This window comes from Oncorhynchus gorbuscha, linkage group LG13 (assembly GCF_021184085.1).
Source record: "Oncorhynchus gorbuscha isolate QuinsamMale2020 ecotype Even-year linkage group LG13, OgorEven_v1.0, whole genome shotgun sequence".
Taxonomy (NCBI): domain Eukaryota; kingdom Metazoa; phylum Chordata; class Actinopteri; order Salmoniformes; family Salmonidae; genus Oncorhynchus; species Oncorhynchus gorbuscha.
The window spans coordinates 5,164,494-5,179,009 of NC_060185.1; the positions used below are offsets into that span (position 1 = coordinate 5,164,494).

Genomic DNA, 14,516 nt, shown 5'->3' on the forward strand with positions numbered 1-14,516 from the left:
ACAAAAAGTGTTTGAAATGTTCCTGTGCCCAAGCTAATGACATGCTGGTGCAGTAGTCGTTCAATAGGATGTGGAGAAACATGTTGTTTCTCCACCCTCACAGACAACAGGCCTATTCCTGTAAGACATGCAGACCTAAACGGGCCCCTAATTCACTATATAGAGCACTGCTTTTGACCAGGGCCCATAGTGCTTTGGTCTAAAGTAGTGTGCCCTATACAGGGAATAAGGTCACCGTTTGGGACCGTTTGTGAGGAGAGCTGGTAGTTACCAGTTGGGACTGAGAAACAGCAGCCCGTTTCCTCAAATTGGAGTCCAAATATCCCGGATCACGGACAGGCCTCAGTCCAAACAACACTAGCTGCTATCAGATCAATAGCATGAATCACACTAACAACCCTCAACACCTCTCTAATCTATCGGCCTTGGGGTTTAGGCTGCTACTTTGTTACCTTCTCCACACCAGCTAATACCAGGGACACTGACTTTTACTAATCACATGTATTAGATGGAGAGGAGGAGAGATGGAGAGGGATGGAGGGAGGAGGAATGGAGAGGAGGAGAGATGGAGGGAGGAGGGATGGGGAGAGTTTGAGGGAGGAGGGATGGGGAGAGTTTGAGGGAGGAGAGATGGAGGGATGGAGAGGGTGAGAGATGGAGGGAGGAGGGATGGAGGGAGGAGGGATGGAGGGAGGAGGGATGAGGAGAGTTTGAGGGAGGAGAGATGGAGGGAGGAGGAGAGGGGTAGAGAGGAGAGGAGCATGGCCATGGTAGCTATGAAGGAGGAACTGTAGCGTAAGTGGTTGAATTGTTTCTCTAACCCCTCCCTCCTCCTCCCTCTAATCCCTCCCTCCTCCTCCTCCTCCTCCTCCCTCTAATCCCTCCTCCTCCTCCTCCTCCCTCTAATCCCTCCTCCTCCTCCTCCTCCCTCTAATCCCTCCTCCTCCTCCTCCTCCCTCTAATCCCTCCCTCCTCCTCCTCCTCCTCCCTCTAATCCCTCCCTCCTCCTCCTCCTCCTCCCTCTAACCCCTCCCTCCTCCTACACCTCCCTCTAACCCCTCCCTCCTCCTCCTGCTCCCTCTAACCCCTCCCTCCTCCTCCTGCTCCCTCTAACCCCTCCCTCCTCCTCCTCCTCCTCCTCCTCCCTCTAACCCCTCCCTCCTACTCCTCCCTCTAACCCCTCTCTCCTACCCCACCCTCCTCCTCCTCCTACTCCTCCCTCTAACCCCTTCCTCCTCCTCCTCCCTCTAACCCCTCTCTCCTACTCCTCCCTCTAACCCCTCTCTCCTACCCCTCCCTCCTCCTCCTACTCCTCCCTCTAACCCCACTCTCCTACCCTACCCTCCTCCTCCTCCTACTCCTCCCTCTAACCCCTCCCTTCTCCTCCTCCTCCCTCTAACACCTCCCTCCTCCTACCCCTCCCTCTAACCACCTCTTCCCTTTCCTCCTACCCCTCCCTCTAATCACCTCCTCTTCCTCCCTCCAGGTGGAGCTCCCCCCTCCAGATCTGGGCCCCACCTCCTCTCTGACCCAGACCCTGGCTCTCCTGAGGGAGGTGTTGGCCTCTCATGACTCCTCTGTAGTTCCTCTGGACGCTCGCCAGGCTGACTTTGCTCAGGTAATGTCCTCTGCCCTCAGGTTAATGTCCTCTACCCTCAGGTTAATGTCCTCTACCCTCAGGTTAATGTCCTCTACCCTCAGGTTAATGTCCTCTAACCTCAGGTTAATGTCCTCTACCCTCAGGTTAATGTCCTCTACCCTCAGGTTAATGTCCTCTGCCCTCAGGTTAATGTCCTCTGCCCTCAGGTTAATGTCCTCTGCCCTCAGGTTAATGTCCTCTACCCTCAGGTTAATGTCCTCTACCCTCAGGTTAATGTCCTCTACCCTCAGGTTAATGTCCTCTACCCTCAGGTTAATGTCCTCTACCCTCAGGTTAATGTCCTCTACCCTCAGGTTAATGTCCTCTACCCTCAGGTTAATGTCCTCTACCCTCAGGTTAATGTCCTCTACCCTCAGGTTAATGTCCTCTACCCTCAGGTTAATGTCCTCTACCCTCAGGTTAATGTCCTCTACCCTCAGGTTAATGTCCTCTACCCTCAGGTTAATGTAATGTCCTCTACCCTCAGGTTAATGTCCTCTACCCTCAGGTTAATGTCCTCTACCCTCAGGTTAATGTCCTCTACCCTCAGGTTAATGTCCTCTACCCTCAGGTTAATGTCCTCTACCCTCAGGTTAATGTCCTCTACCCTCAGGTTAATGTCCTCTACCCTCAGGTTAATGTCCTCTACCCTCAGGTTAATGTCCTCTGCCCTCAGGTTAATGTCCTCTGCCCTCAGGTTAATGTCCTCTGCCCTCAGGTTAATGTCCTCTACCCTCAGGTTAATGTCCTCTACCCTCAGGTTAATGTCCTCTACCCTCAGGTTAATGTCCTCTGCCCTCAGGTTAATGTCCTCTGCCCTCAGGTTAGGTTAATGTCCTCTGCCCTCAGGTTAATGTCCTCTACCCTCAGGTTAATGTCCTCTACCCTCAGGTTAATGTCCTCTACCCTCAGGTTAATGTCCTCTACCCTCAGGTTAATGTCCTCTACCCTCAGGTTAATGTCCTCTACCCTCAGGTTAATGTCCTCTACCCTCAGGTTAATGTCCTCTACCCTCAGGTTAATGTCCTCTACCCTCAGGTTAATGTCCTCTACCCTCAGGTTAATGTCCTCTACCCTCAGGTTAATGTCCTCTACCCTCAGGTTAATGTCCTCTGCCCTCAGGTTAATGTCCTCTGCCCTCAGGTTAGGTTAATGTCCTCTGCCCTCAGGTTAATGTCCTCTACCCTCAGGTTAATGTCCTCTACCCTCAGGTTAATGTCCTCTACCCTCAGGTTAATGTCCTCTGCCCTCAGGTTAATGTCCTCTGCCCTCAGGTTAATGTCCTCTGCCCTCAGGTTAATGTCCTCTGCCCTCAGGTTAATGTCCTCTGCCCTCAGGTTAATGTCCTCTACCCTCAGGTTAATGTCCTCTGCCCTCAGGTTAATGTCCTCTGCCCTCAGGTTAATGTCCTCTACCCTCAGGTTAATGTCCTCTACCCTCTCTGTAAGATGTTGTCTTGTATCCTGGACCCCCTGCTCCAGCTGTGTACAGTGTCGGCCAGTAACCTGTCTGTCTGTCTCTCTGTTAGGTGTTGTCTTGTATCCTGGACCCCCTGCTCCAGCTGTGTACAGTGTCGGCCAGTAACCTGTCTGTCTGTCTCTCTGTTAGGTGTTGTCTTGTATCCTGGACCCCCTGCTCCAGCTGTGTACAGTGTCGGCCAGTAACCTGTCTGTCTGTCTCTCTGTTAGGTGTTGTCTTGTATCCTGGACCCCCTGCTCCAGCTGTGTACAGTGTCGGCCAGTAACCTGTCTGTCTCTCTGTTAGGTGTTGTCTTGTATCCTGGACCCCCTGCTCCAGCTGTGTACAGTGTCGGCCAGTAACCTGTCTGTCTCTCTGTTAGGTGTTGTCTAGTATCCTGGACCCCCTGCTCCAGCTGTGTACAGTGTCAGCCAGTAACCTGTCTGTCTGTCTCTCTGTTAGGTGTTGTCTAGTATCCTGGACCCCCTGCTCCAGCTGTGTACAGTGTCAGCCAGTAACCTGTCTGTCTGTCTCTCTGTTAGGTGTTGTCTTGTATCCTGGACCCCCTGCTCCAGCTGTGTACAGTGTCGGCCAGTAACCTGTCTGTCTGTCTCTCTGTTAGGTGTTGTCTAGTATCCTGGACCCCCTGCTCCAGCTGTGTACAGTGTCAGCCAGTAACCTGTCTGTCTGTCTCTCTGTTAGGTGTTGTCTTGTATCCTGGACCCCCTGCTCCAGCTGTGTACAGTGTCGGCCAGTAACCTGTCTGTCTCTCTGTTAGGTGTTGTCTAGTATCCTGGACCCCCTGCTCCAGCTGTGTACAGTGTCGGCCAGTAACCTGTCTGTCTGTCTCTCTGTTAGGTGTTGTCTTGTATCCTGGACCCCCTGCTCCAGCTGTGTACAGTGTCGGCCAGTAACCTGTCTGTCTGTCTCTCTGTTAGGTGTTGTCTTGTATCCTGGACCCCCTGCTCCAGCTGTGTACAGTGTCGGCCAGTAACCTGTCTGTCTCTCTGTTAGGTGTTGTCTAGTATCCTGGACCCCCTGCTCCAGCTGTGTACAGTGTCGGCCAGTAACCTGTCTGTCTGTCTCTCTGTTAGGTGTTGTCTTGTATCCTGGACCCCCTGCTCCAGCTGTGTACAGTGTCGGCCAGTAACCTGTCTGTCTGTCTCTCTGTTAGGTGTTGTCTTGTATCCTGGACCCCCTGCTCCAGCTGTGTACAGTGTCGGCCAGTAACCTCGGCATTGCAGACATGGCGGTGTACATGGTGAACTCTCTGTATGTGATGAAGACCACCCTGGCTCTGTTTGAGTTCACAGACAAGAGGCTGGAGATGCTGGAGTTCCAGGTACTGAACTGGTATTTGTTGGAGCACTGATGGCCAGTTTCCAAAAGACAGATGAGGCCTCGTGCTGGACTAAGGAGAGTTCAGGACTACAACTCAATCTGTCTCCGGGAAACTGGCCATCAGTGTTGTAGAAAAGTTGTCTGTCCCTTGACGTGCCTGAAACATGTGGACGTCACCTTATAGACGTTACAGAATATATTCTATTTGATGTTTAGGCCTAATTTAGTGAATACTACTCCAGCCAGTGATTGAACTGTCTTAACGTGTTCTGTTCCAGAACAGTAGCCATAGTAACATTAAATACATGATGTATTCTGTTATAGAACAGTAGCCATAGTAACATTAAATACATGATGTATTCTGTTCCAACAACAGTAGCCATAGTAACATTAAATACATGATGTATTCTGTTCCAGAACAGTAGCCATAGTAACATTAAATACATGATGTATTCTGTTCCAGAACAGTAACCATAGTAACATTAAATACATGATGTATTCTGTTCTAGAACAGTAGCCATAGTAACATTAAATACATGATGTATTCTGTTCCAGAACAGTAACCATAGTAACATTAAATACATGATGTATTCTGTTCCAGAACAGTAGCCATAGTAACATTAAATACATGATGTATTCTGTTATAGAACAGTAGCCATAGTAACATTAAATACATGATGTATTCTGTTCCAGAACAGTAACCATAGTAACATTAAATACATGATGTATTCTGTTCCAGAACAGTAACCATAGTAACATTAAATACATGATGTATTCTGTTATAGAACAGTAGCCATAGTAACATTAAATACATGATGTATTCTGTTATAGAACAGTAGCCATAGTAACATTAAATACATGATGTATTCTGTTATAGAACAGTAGCCATAGTAACATTAAATACATGATGTATTCTGTTCCAGAACAGTAGCCATAGTAACATTAAATACATGATGTATTCTGTTCCAACAACAGTAACCATAGTAACATTAAATACATGATGTATTCTGTTATAGAACAGTAACCATAGTAACATTAAATACATGATGTATTCTGTTCTAGAACAGTAGCCATAGTAACATTAAATACATGATGTATTCTGTTATAGAACAGTAGCCATAGTAACATTAAATACATGATGTATTCTGTTATAGAACAGTAGCCATAGTAACATTAAATACATGATGTATTCTGTTATAGAACAGTAGCCATAGTAACATTAAATACATGATGTATTCTGTTCCAGAACAGTAGCCATAGTAACATTAAATACATGATGTATTCTGTTCTAGAACAGTAGCCATAGTAACATTAAATACATGATGTATTCTGTTCTAGAACAGTAGCCATAGTAACATTAAATACATGATGTATTCTGTTCTAACAACAGTAGCCATAGTAACATTAAATACATGATGTATTCTGTTCCAGAACAGTAGCCATAGTAACATTAAATACATGATGTATTCTGTTATAGAACAGTAGCCATAGTAACATTAAATACATGATGTATTCTGTTCTAACAACAGTAGCCATAGTAACATTAAATACATGATGTATTCTGTTCTAGAACAGTAGCCATAGTAACATTAAATACATGATGTATTCTGTTCTAACAACAGTAGCCATAGTAACATTAAATACATGATGTATTCTGTTATAGAACAGTAGCCATAGTAACATTAAATACATGATGTATTCTGTTCCAGAACAGTAGCCATAGTAACATTAAATACATGATGTATTCTGTTATAGAACAGTAGCCATAGTAACATTAAATACATGATGTATTCTGTTCCAGAACAGTAGCCATAGTAACATTAAATACATGATGTATTCTGTTCCAGAACAGTAGCCATAGTAACATTAAATACATGATGTATTCTGTTATAGAACAGTAGCCATAGTAACATTAAATACATGATGTATTCTGTTATAGAACAGTAGCCATAGTAACATTAAATACATGATGTATTCTGTTCTAACAACAGTAGCCATAGTAACATTAAATACATGATGTATTCTGTTCCAGAACAGTAGCCATAGTAACATTAAATACATGATGTATTCTGTTCCAGAACAGTAGCCATAGTAACATTAAATACATGATGTATTCTGTTATAGAACAGTAGCCATAGTAACATTAAATACATGATGTATTCTGTTCCAGAACAGTAGCCATAGTAACATTAAATACATGATGTATTCTGTTCCAGAACAGTAGCCATAGTAACATTAAATACATGATGTATTCTGTTCCAGAACAGTAGCCATAGTAACATTAAATACATGATGTATTCTGTTCCAGAACAGTAGCCATAGTAACATTAAATACATGATGTATTCTGTTCCAGAACAGTAGCCATAGTAACATTAAATACATGATGTATTCTGTTATAGAACAGTAGCCATAGTAACATTAAATACATGATGTATTCTGTTCTAACAACAGTAGCCATAGTAACATTAAATACATGATGTATTCTGTTCCAGAACAGTAGCCATAGTAACATTAAATACATGATGTATTCTGTTCCAGAACAGTAGCCATAGTAACATTAAATACATGATGTATTCTGTTCTAACAACAGTAGCCATAGTAACATTAAATACATGATGTATTCTGTTCCAGAACAGTAGCCATAGTAACATTAAATACATGATGTATTCTGTTCCAGAACAGTAGCCATAGTAACATTAAATACATGATGTATTCTGTTCCAGAACAGTAGCCATAGTAACATTAAATACATGATGTATTCTGTTCCAGAACAGTAGCCATAGTAACATTAAATACATGATGTATTCTGTTATAGAACAGTAGCCATAGTAACATTAAATACATGATGTATTCTGTTATAGAACAGTAGCCATAGTAACATTAAATACATGATGTATTCTGTTCCAGAACAGTAGCCGTAGTAACATTAAATACATGATGTATTCTGTTATAGAACAGTAACCATAGTAACATTAAATACATGATGTATTCTGTTATAGAACAGTAGCCATAGTAACATTAAATACATGATGTATTCTGTTCCAGAACAGTAACCATAGTAACATTAAATACATGATGTATTCTGTTCCAGAACAGTAGCCATAGTAACATTAAATACATGATGTATTCTGTTATAGAACAGTAGCCATAGTAACATTAAATACATGATGTATTCTGTTCCAGAACAGTAACCATAGTAACATTAAATACATGATGTATTCTGTTATAGAACAGTAGCCATAGTAACATTAAATACATGATGTATTCTGTTCCAGAACAGTAACCATAGTAACATTAAATACATGATGTATTCTGTTCCAGAACAGTAGCCATAGTAACATTAAATACATGATGTATTCTGTTATAGAACAGTAGCCATAGTAACATTAAATACATGATGTATTCTGTTCCAGAACAGTAACCATAGTAACATTAAATACATGATGTATTCTGTTCCAGAACAGTAACCATAGTAACATTAAATACATGATGTATTCTGTTATAGAACAGTAGCCATAGTAACATTAAATACATGATGTATTCTGTTATAGAACAGTAGCCATAGTAACATTAAATACATGATGTATTCTGTTATAGAACAGTAGCCATAGTAACATTAAATACATGATGTATTCTGTTCCAGAACAGTAGCCATAGTAACATTAAATACATGATGTATTCTGTTCCAACAACAGTAACCATAGTAACATTAAATACATGATGTATTCTGTTATAGAACAGTAACCATAGTAACATTAAATACATGATGTATTCTGTTCTAGAACAGTAGCCATAGTAACATTAAATACATGATGTATTCTGTTATAGAACAGTAGCCATAGTAACATTAAATACATGATGTATTCTGTTATAGAACAGTAGCCATAGTAACATTAAATACATGATGTATTCTGTTATAGAACAGTAGCCATAGTAACATTAAATACATGATGTATTCTGTTCCAGAACAGTAGCCATAGTAACATTAAATACATGATGTATTCTGTTCTAGAACAGTAGCCATAGTAACATTAAATACATGATGTATTCTGTTCTAGAACAGTAGCCATAGTAACATTAAATACATGATGTATTCTGTTCTAACAACAGTAGCCATAGTAACATTAAATACATGATGTATTCTGTTCCAGAACAGTAGCCATAGTAACATTAAATACATGATGTATTCTGTTATAGAACAGTAGCCATAGTAACATTAAATACATGATGTATTCTGTTCTAACAACAGTAGCCATAGTAACATTAAATACATGATGTATTCTGTTCTAGAACAGTAGCCATAGTAACATTAAATACATGATGTATTCTGTTCTAACAACAGTAGCCATAGTAACATTAAATACATGATGTATTCTGTTATAGAACAGTAGCCATAGTAACATTAAATACATGATGTATTCTGTTCCAGAACAGTAGCCATAGTAACATTAAATACATGTATTCTGCAGTAGCCATAGTAACATTAAATACATGATGTATTCTGTTCCAGAACAGTAGCCATAGTAACATTAAATACATGATGTATTCTGTTCCAGAACAGTAGCCATAGTAACATTAAATACATGATGTATTCTGTTATAGAACAGTAGCCATAGTAACATTAAATACATGATGTATTCTGTTCCAGAACAGTAGCCATAGTAACATTAAATACATGATGTATTCTGTTCTAGAACAGTAGCCATAGTAACATTAAATACATGATGTATTCTGTTCTAGAACAGTAGCCATAGTAACATTAAATACATGATGTATTCTGTTCCAGAACAGTAGCCATAGTAACATTAAATACATGATGTATTCTGTTCTAACAACAGTAGCCATAGTAACATTAAATACATGATGTATTCTGTTCCAGAACAGTAGCCATAGTAACATTAAATACATGATGTATTCTGTTCCAGAACAGTAGCCATAGTAACATTAAATACATGATGTATTCTGTTCCAGAACAGTAGCCATAGTAACATTAAATAAATATGATGTATTCTGTTCCAGAACAGTAGCCATAGTAACATTAAATACATGATGTATTCTGTTCCAGAACAGTAGCCATAGTAACATTAAATACATGATGTATTCTGTTCTAGAACAGTAGCCATAGTAACATTAAATACATGATGTATTCTGTTCCAGAACAGTAGCCATAGTAACATTAAATACATGATGTATTCTGTTCCAGAACAGTAGCCATAGTAACATTAAATACATGATGTATTCTGTTCCAGAACAGTAGCCATAGTAACATTAAATACATGATGTATTCTGTTCCAGAACAGTAGCCATAGTAACATTAAATACATGATGTATTCTGTTCCAGAACAGTAGCCATAGTAACATTAAATACATGATGTATTCTGTTCCAGAACAGTAGCCATAGTAACATTAAATACATGATGTATTCTGTTCTAGAACAGTAGCCATAGTAACATTAAATACATGATGTATTCTGTTCCAGAACAGTAGCCATAGTAACATTAAATACATGATGTATTCTGTTCCAGAACAGTAGCCATAGTAACATTAAATACATGATGTATTCTGTTCCAGAACAGTAGCCATAGTAACATTAAATACATGATGTATTCTGTTCCAGAACAGTAGCCATAGTAACATTAAATACATGATGTATTCTGTTCCAGAACAGTAGCCATAGTAACATTAAATACATGATGTATTCTGTTCTAACAACAGTAGCCATAGTAACATTAAATACATGATGTATTCTGTTCCAGAACAGTAGCCATAGTAACATTAAATACATGATGTATTCTGTTAAGAACAGTAGCCATAGTAACATTAAATACATGATGTATTCTGTTCTAGAACAGTAGCCATAGTAACATTAAATACATGATGTATTCTGTTCCAGAACAGTAGCCATAGTAACATTAAATACATGATGTATTCTGTTCCAGAACAGTAGCCATAGTAACATTAAATACATGATGTATTCTGTTCCAGAACAGTAGCCATAGTAACATTAAATACATGATGTATTCTGTTCCAGAACAGTAGCCATAGTAACATTAAATACATGATGTATTCTGTTTAAATACCAGAACAGTAGCCATAGTAACATTAAATACATGATGTATTCTGTTCCAGAACAGTAGCCATAGTAACATTAAATACATGATGTATTCTGTTCCAGAACAGTAGCCATAGTAACATTAAATACATGATGTATTCTGTTCCAGAACAGTAGCCATAGTAACATTAAATACATGATGTATTCTGTTATAGAACAGTAGCCATAGTAACATTAAATACATGATGTATTCTGTTCCAGAACAGTAGCCATAGTAACATTAAATACATGATGTATTCTGTTCCAGAACAGTAGCCATAGTAACATTAAATACATGATGTATTCTGTTCCAGAACAGTAGCCATAGTAACATTAAATACATGATGTATTCTGTTCCAGAACAGTAGCCATAGTAACATTAAATACATGATGTATTCTGTTCCAGAACAGTAGCCATAGTAACATTAAATACATGATGTATTCTGTTCCAGAACAGTAGCCATAGTAACATTAAATACATGATGTATTCTGTTCCAGAACAGTAGCCATAGTAACATTAAATACATGATGTATTCTGTTCCAGAACAGTAGCCATAGTAACATTAAATACATGATGTATTCTGTTATAGAACAGTAGCCATAGTAACATTAAATACATGATGTATTCTGTTATAGAACAGTAGCCATAGTAACATTAAATACATGATGTATTCTGTTCTAGAACAGTAGCCATAGTAACATTAAATACATGATGTATTCTGTTCCAGAACAGTAGCCATAGTAACATTAAATACATGATGTATTCTGTTCTAACAACAGTAGCCATAGTAACATTAAATACATGATGTATTCTGTTATAGAACAGTAACCATAGTAACATTAAATACATGATGTATTCTGTTCTAGAACAGTAGCCATAGTAACATTAAATACATGATGTATTCTGTTCTAACAACAGTAGCCATAGTAACATTAAATACATGATGTATTCTGTTCTAACAACAGTAGCCATAGTAACATTAAATACATGATGTATTCTGTTCCAGAACAGTAGCCATAGTAACATTAAATACATGATGTATTCTGTTCTAGAACAGTAGCCATAGTAACATTAAATACATGATGTATTCTGTTCTAACAACAGTAGCCATAGTAACATTAAATACATGATGTATTCTGTTCTAGAACAGTAGCCATAGTAACATTAAATACATGATGTATTCTGTTCTAGAACAGTAGCCATAGTAACATTAAATACATGATGTATTCTGTTCCAGAACAGTAGCCATAGTAACATTAAATACATGATGTATTCTGTTCCAGAACAGTAGCCATAGTAACATTAAATACATGATGTATTCTGTTATAGAACAGTAGCCATAGTAACATTAAATACATGATGTATTCTGTTCCAGAACAGTAGCCATAGTAACATTAAATACATGATGTATTCTGTTCCAGAACAGTAGCCATAGTAACATTAAATACATGATGTATTCTGTTATAGAACAGTAGCCATAGTAACATTAAATACATGATGTATTCTGTTCCAACAACAGTAGCCATAGTAACATTAAATACATGATGTATTCTGTTATAGAACAGTAGCCATAGTAACATTAAATACATGATGTATTCTGTTATAGAACAGTAGCCATAGTAACATTAAATACATGATGTATTCTGTTCCAACAACAGTAGCCATAGTAACATTAAATACATGATGTATTCTGTTCCAGAACAGTAGCCATAGTAACATTAAATACATGATGTATTCTGTTATAGAACAGTAGCCATAGTAACATTAAATACATGATGTATTCTGTTCCAGAACAGTAGCCATAGTAACATTAAATACATGATGTATTCTGTTCCAGAACAGTAGCCATAGTAACATTAAATACATGATGTATTCTGTTCCAGAACAGTAGCCATAGTAACATTAAATACATGATGTATTCTGTTCTAGAACAGTAGCCATAGTAACATTAAATACATGATGTATTCTGTTCCAGAACAGTAGCCATAGTAACATTAAATACATGATGTATTCTGTTCCAGAACAGTAGCCATAGTAACATTAAATACATGATGTATTCTGTTCCAGAACAGTAGCCATAGTAACATTAAATACATGATGTATTCTGTTCCAACAACAGTAGCCATAGTAACATTAAATACATGATGTATTCTGTTATAGAACAGTAGCCATAGTAACATTAAATACATGATGTATTCTGTTCCAACAACAGTAGCCATAGTAACATTAAATACATGATGTATTCTGTTCCAGAACAGTAGCCATAGTAACATTAAATACATGATGTATTCTGTTCCAGAACAGTAGCCATAGTAACATTAAATACATGATGTATTCTGTTCCAGAACAGTAGCCATAGTAACATTAAATACATGATGTATTCTGTTCTAGAACAGTAGCCATAGTAACATTAAATACATGATGTATTCTGTTATAGAACAGTAGCCATAGTAACATTAAATACATGATGTATTCTGTTCTAGAACAGTAGCCATAGTAACATTAAATACATGATGTATTCTGTTCCAGAACAGTAGCCATAGTAACATTAAATACATGATGTATTCTGTTCTAACAACAGTAGCCATAGTAACATTAAATACATGATGTATTCTGTTCTAGAACAGTAGCCATAGTAACATTAAATACATGATGTATTCTGTTCTAGAACAGTAGCCATAGTAACATTAAATACATGATGTATTCTGTTCCAGAACAGTAGCCATAGTAACATTAAATACATGATGTATTCTGTTCCAACAACAGTAGCCATAGTAACATTAAATACATGATGTATTCTGTTCCAGAACAGTAGCCATAGTAACATTAAATACATGATGTATTCTGTTCTAGAACAGTAGCCATAGTAACATTAAATACATGATGTATTCTGTTCTAACAACAGTAGCCATAGTAACATTAAATACATGATGTATTCTGTTCTAGAACAGTAGCCATAGTAACATTAAATACATGATGTATTCTGTTCTAGAACAGTAGCCATAGTAACATTAAATACATGATGTATTCTGTTCCAGAACAGTAGCCATAGTAACATTAAATACATGATGTATTCTGTTCCAGAACAGTAGCCATAGTAACATTAAATACATGATGTATTCTGTTCCAGAACAGTAGCCATAGTAACATTAAATACATGATGTATTCTGTTCCAACAACAGTAGCCATAGTAACATTAAATACATGATGTATTCTGTTCCAGAACAGTAGCCATAGTAACATTAAATACATGATGTATTCTGTTCCAGAACAGTAGCCATAGTAACATTAAATACATGATGTATTCTGTTCCAACAACAGTAGCCATAGTAACATTAAATACATGATGTATTCTGTTCCAACAACAGTAGCCATAGTAACATTAAATACATGATGTATTCTGTTATAGAACAGTAGCCATAGTAACATTAAATACATGATGTATTCTGTTCCAACAACAGTAGCCATAGTAACATTAAATACATGATGTATTCTGTTCCAGAACAGTAGCCATAGTAACATTAAATACATGATGTATTCTGTTCCAGAACAGTAGCCATAGTAACATTAAATACATGATGTATTCTGTTCCAGAACAGTAGCCATAGTAACATTAAATACATGATGTATTCTGTTCCAGAACAGTAGCCATAGTAACATTAAATACATGATGTATTCTGTTCCAGAACAGTAGCCATAGTAACATTAAATACATGATGTATTCTGTTCCAACAACAGTAGCCATAGTAACATTAAATACATGATGTATTCTGTTATAGAACAGTAGCCATAGTAACATTAAATACATGATGTATTCTGTTCCAGAACAGTAGCCATAGTAACATTAAATACATGATGTATTCTGTTCCAACAACAGTAGCCATAGTAACATTAAATACATGATGTATTCTGTTCCAGAACAGTAGCCATAGTAACATTAAATACATGATGTATTCTGTTCCAGAACAGTAGCCATAGTAACATT

The 14,516-nt window shown here is 37.9% G+C and overlaps 1 protein-coding gene across 1 annotated transcript in view; it reads left to right on the forward strand.

The window, feature by feature from the left end:
* The window catches only part of cog6 (component of oligomeric golgi complex 6), a 138,134-nt gene that overhangs the window by 89,176 nt on the left and 34,442 nt on the right, over positions 1 to 14,516 (forward strand). The window contains exons 13-14 of the mRNA XM_046293626.1: positions 1,487 to 1,618; positions 4,272 to 4,439. Coding sequence (XP_046149582.1) covers positions 1,487 to 1,618; positions 4,272 to 4,439 — 300 coding nt within the window. The remainder of the gene's footprint in view (positions 1 to 1,486; positions 1,619 to 4,271; positions 4,440 to 14,516) is intronic.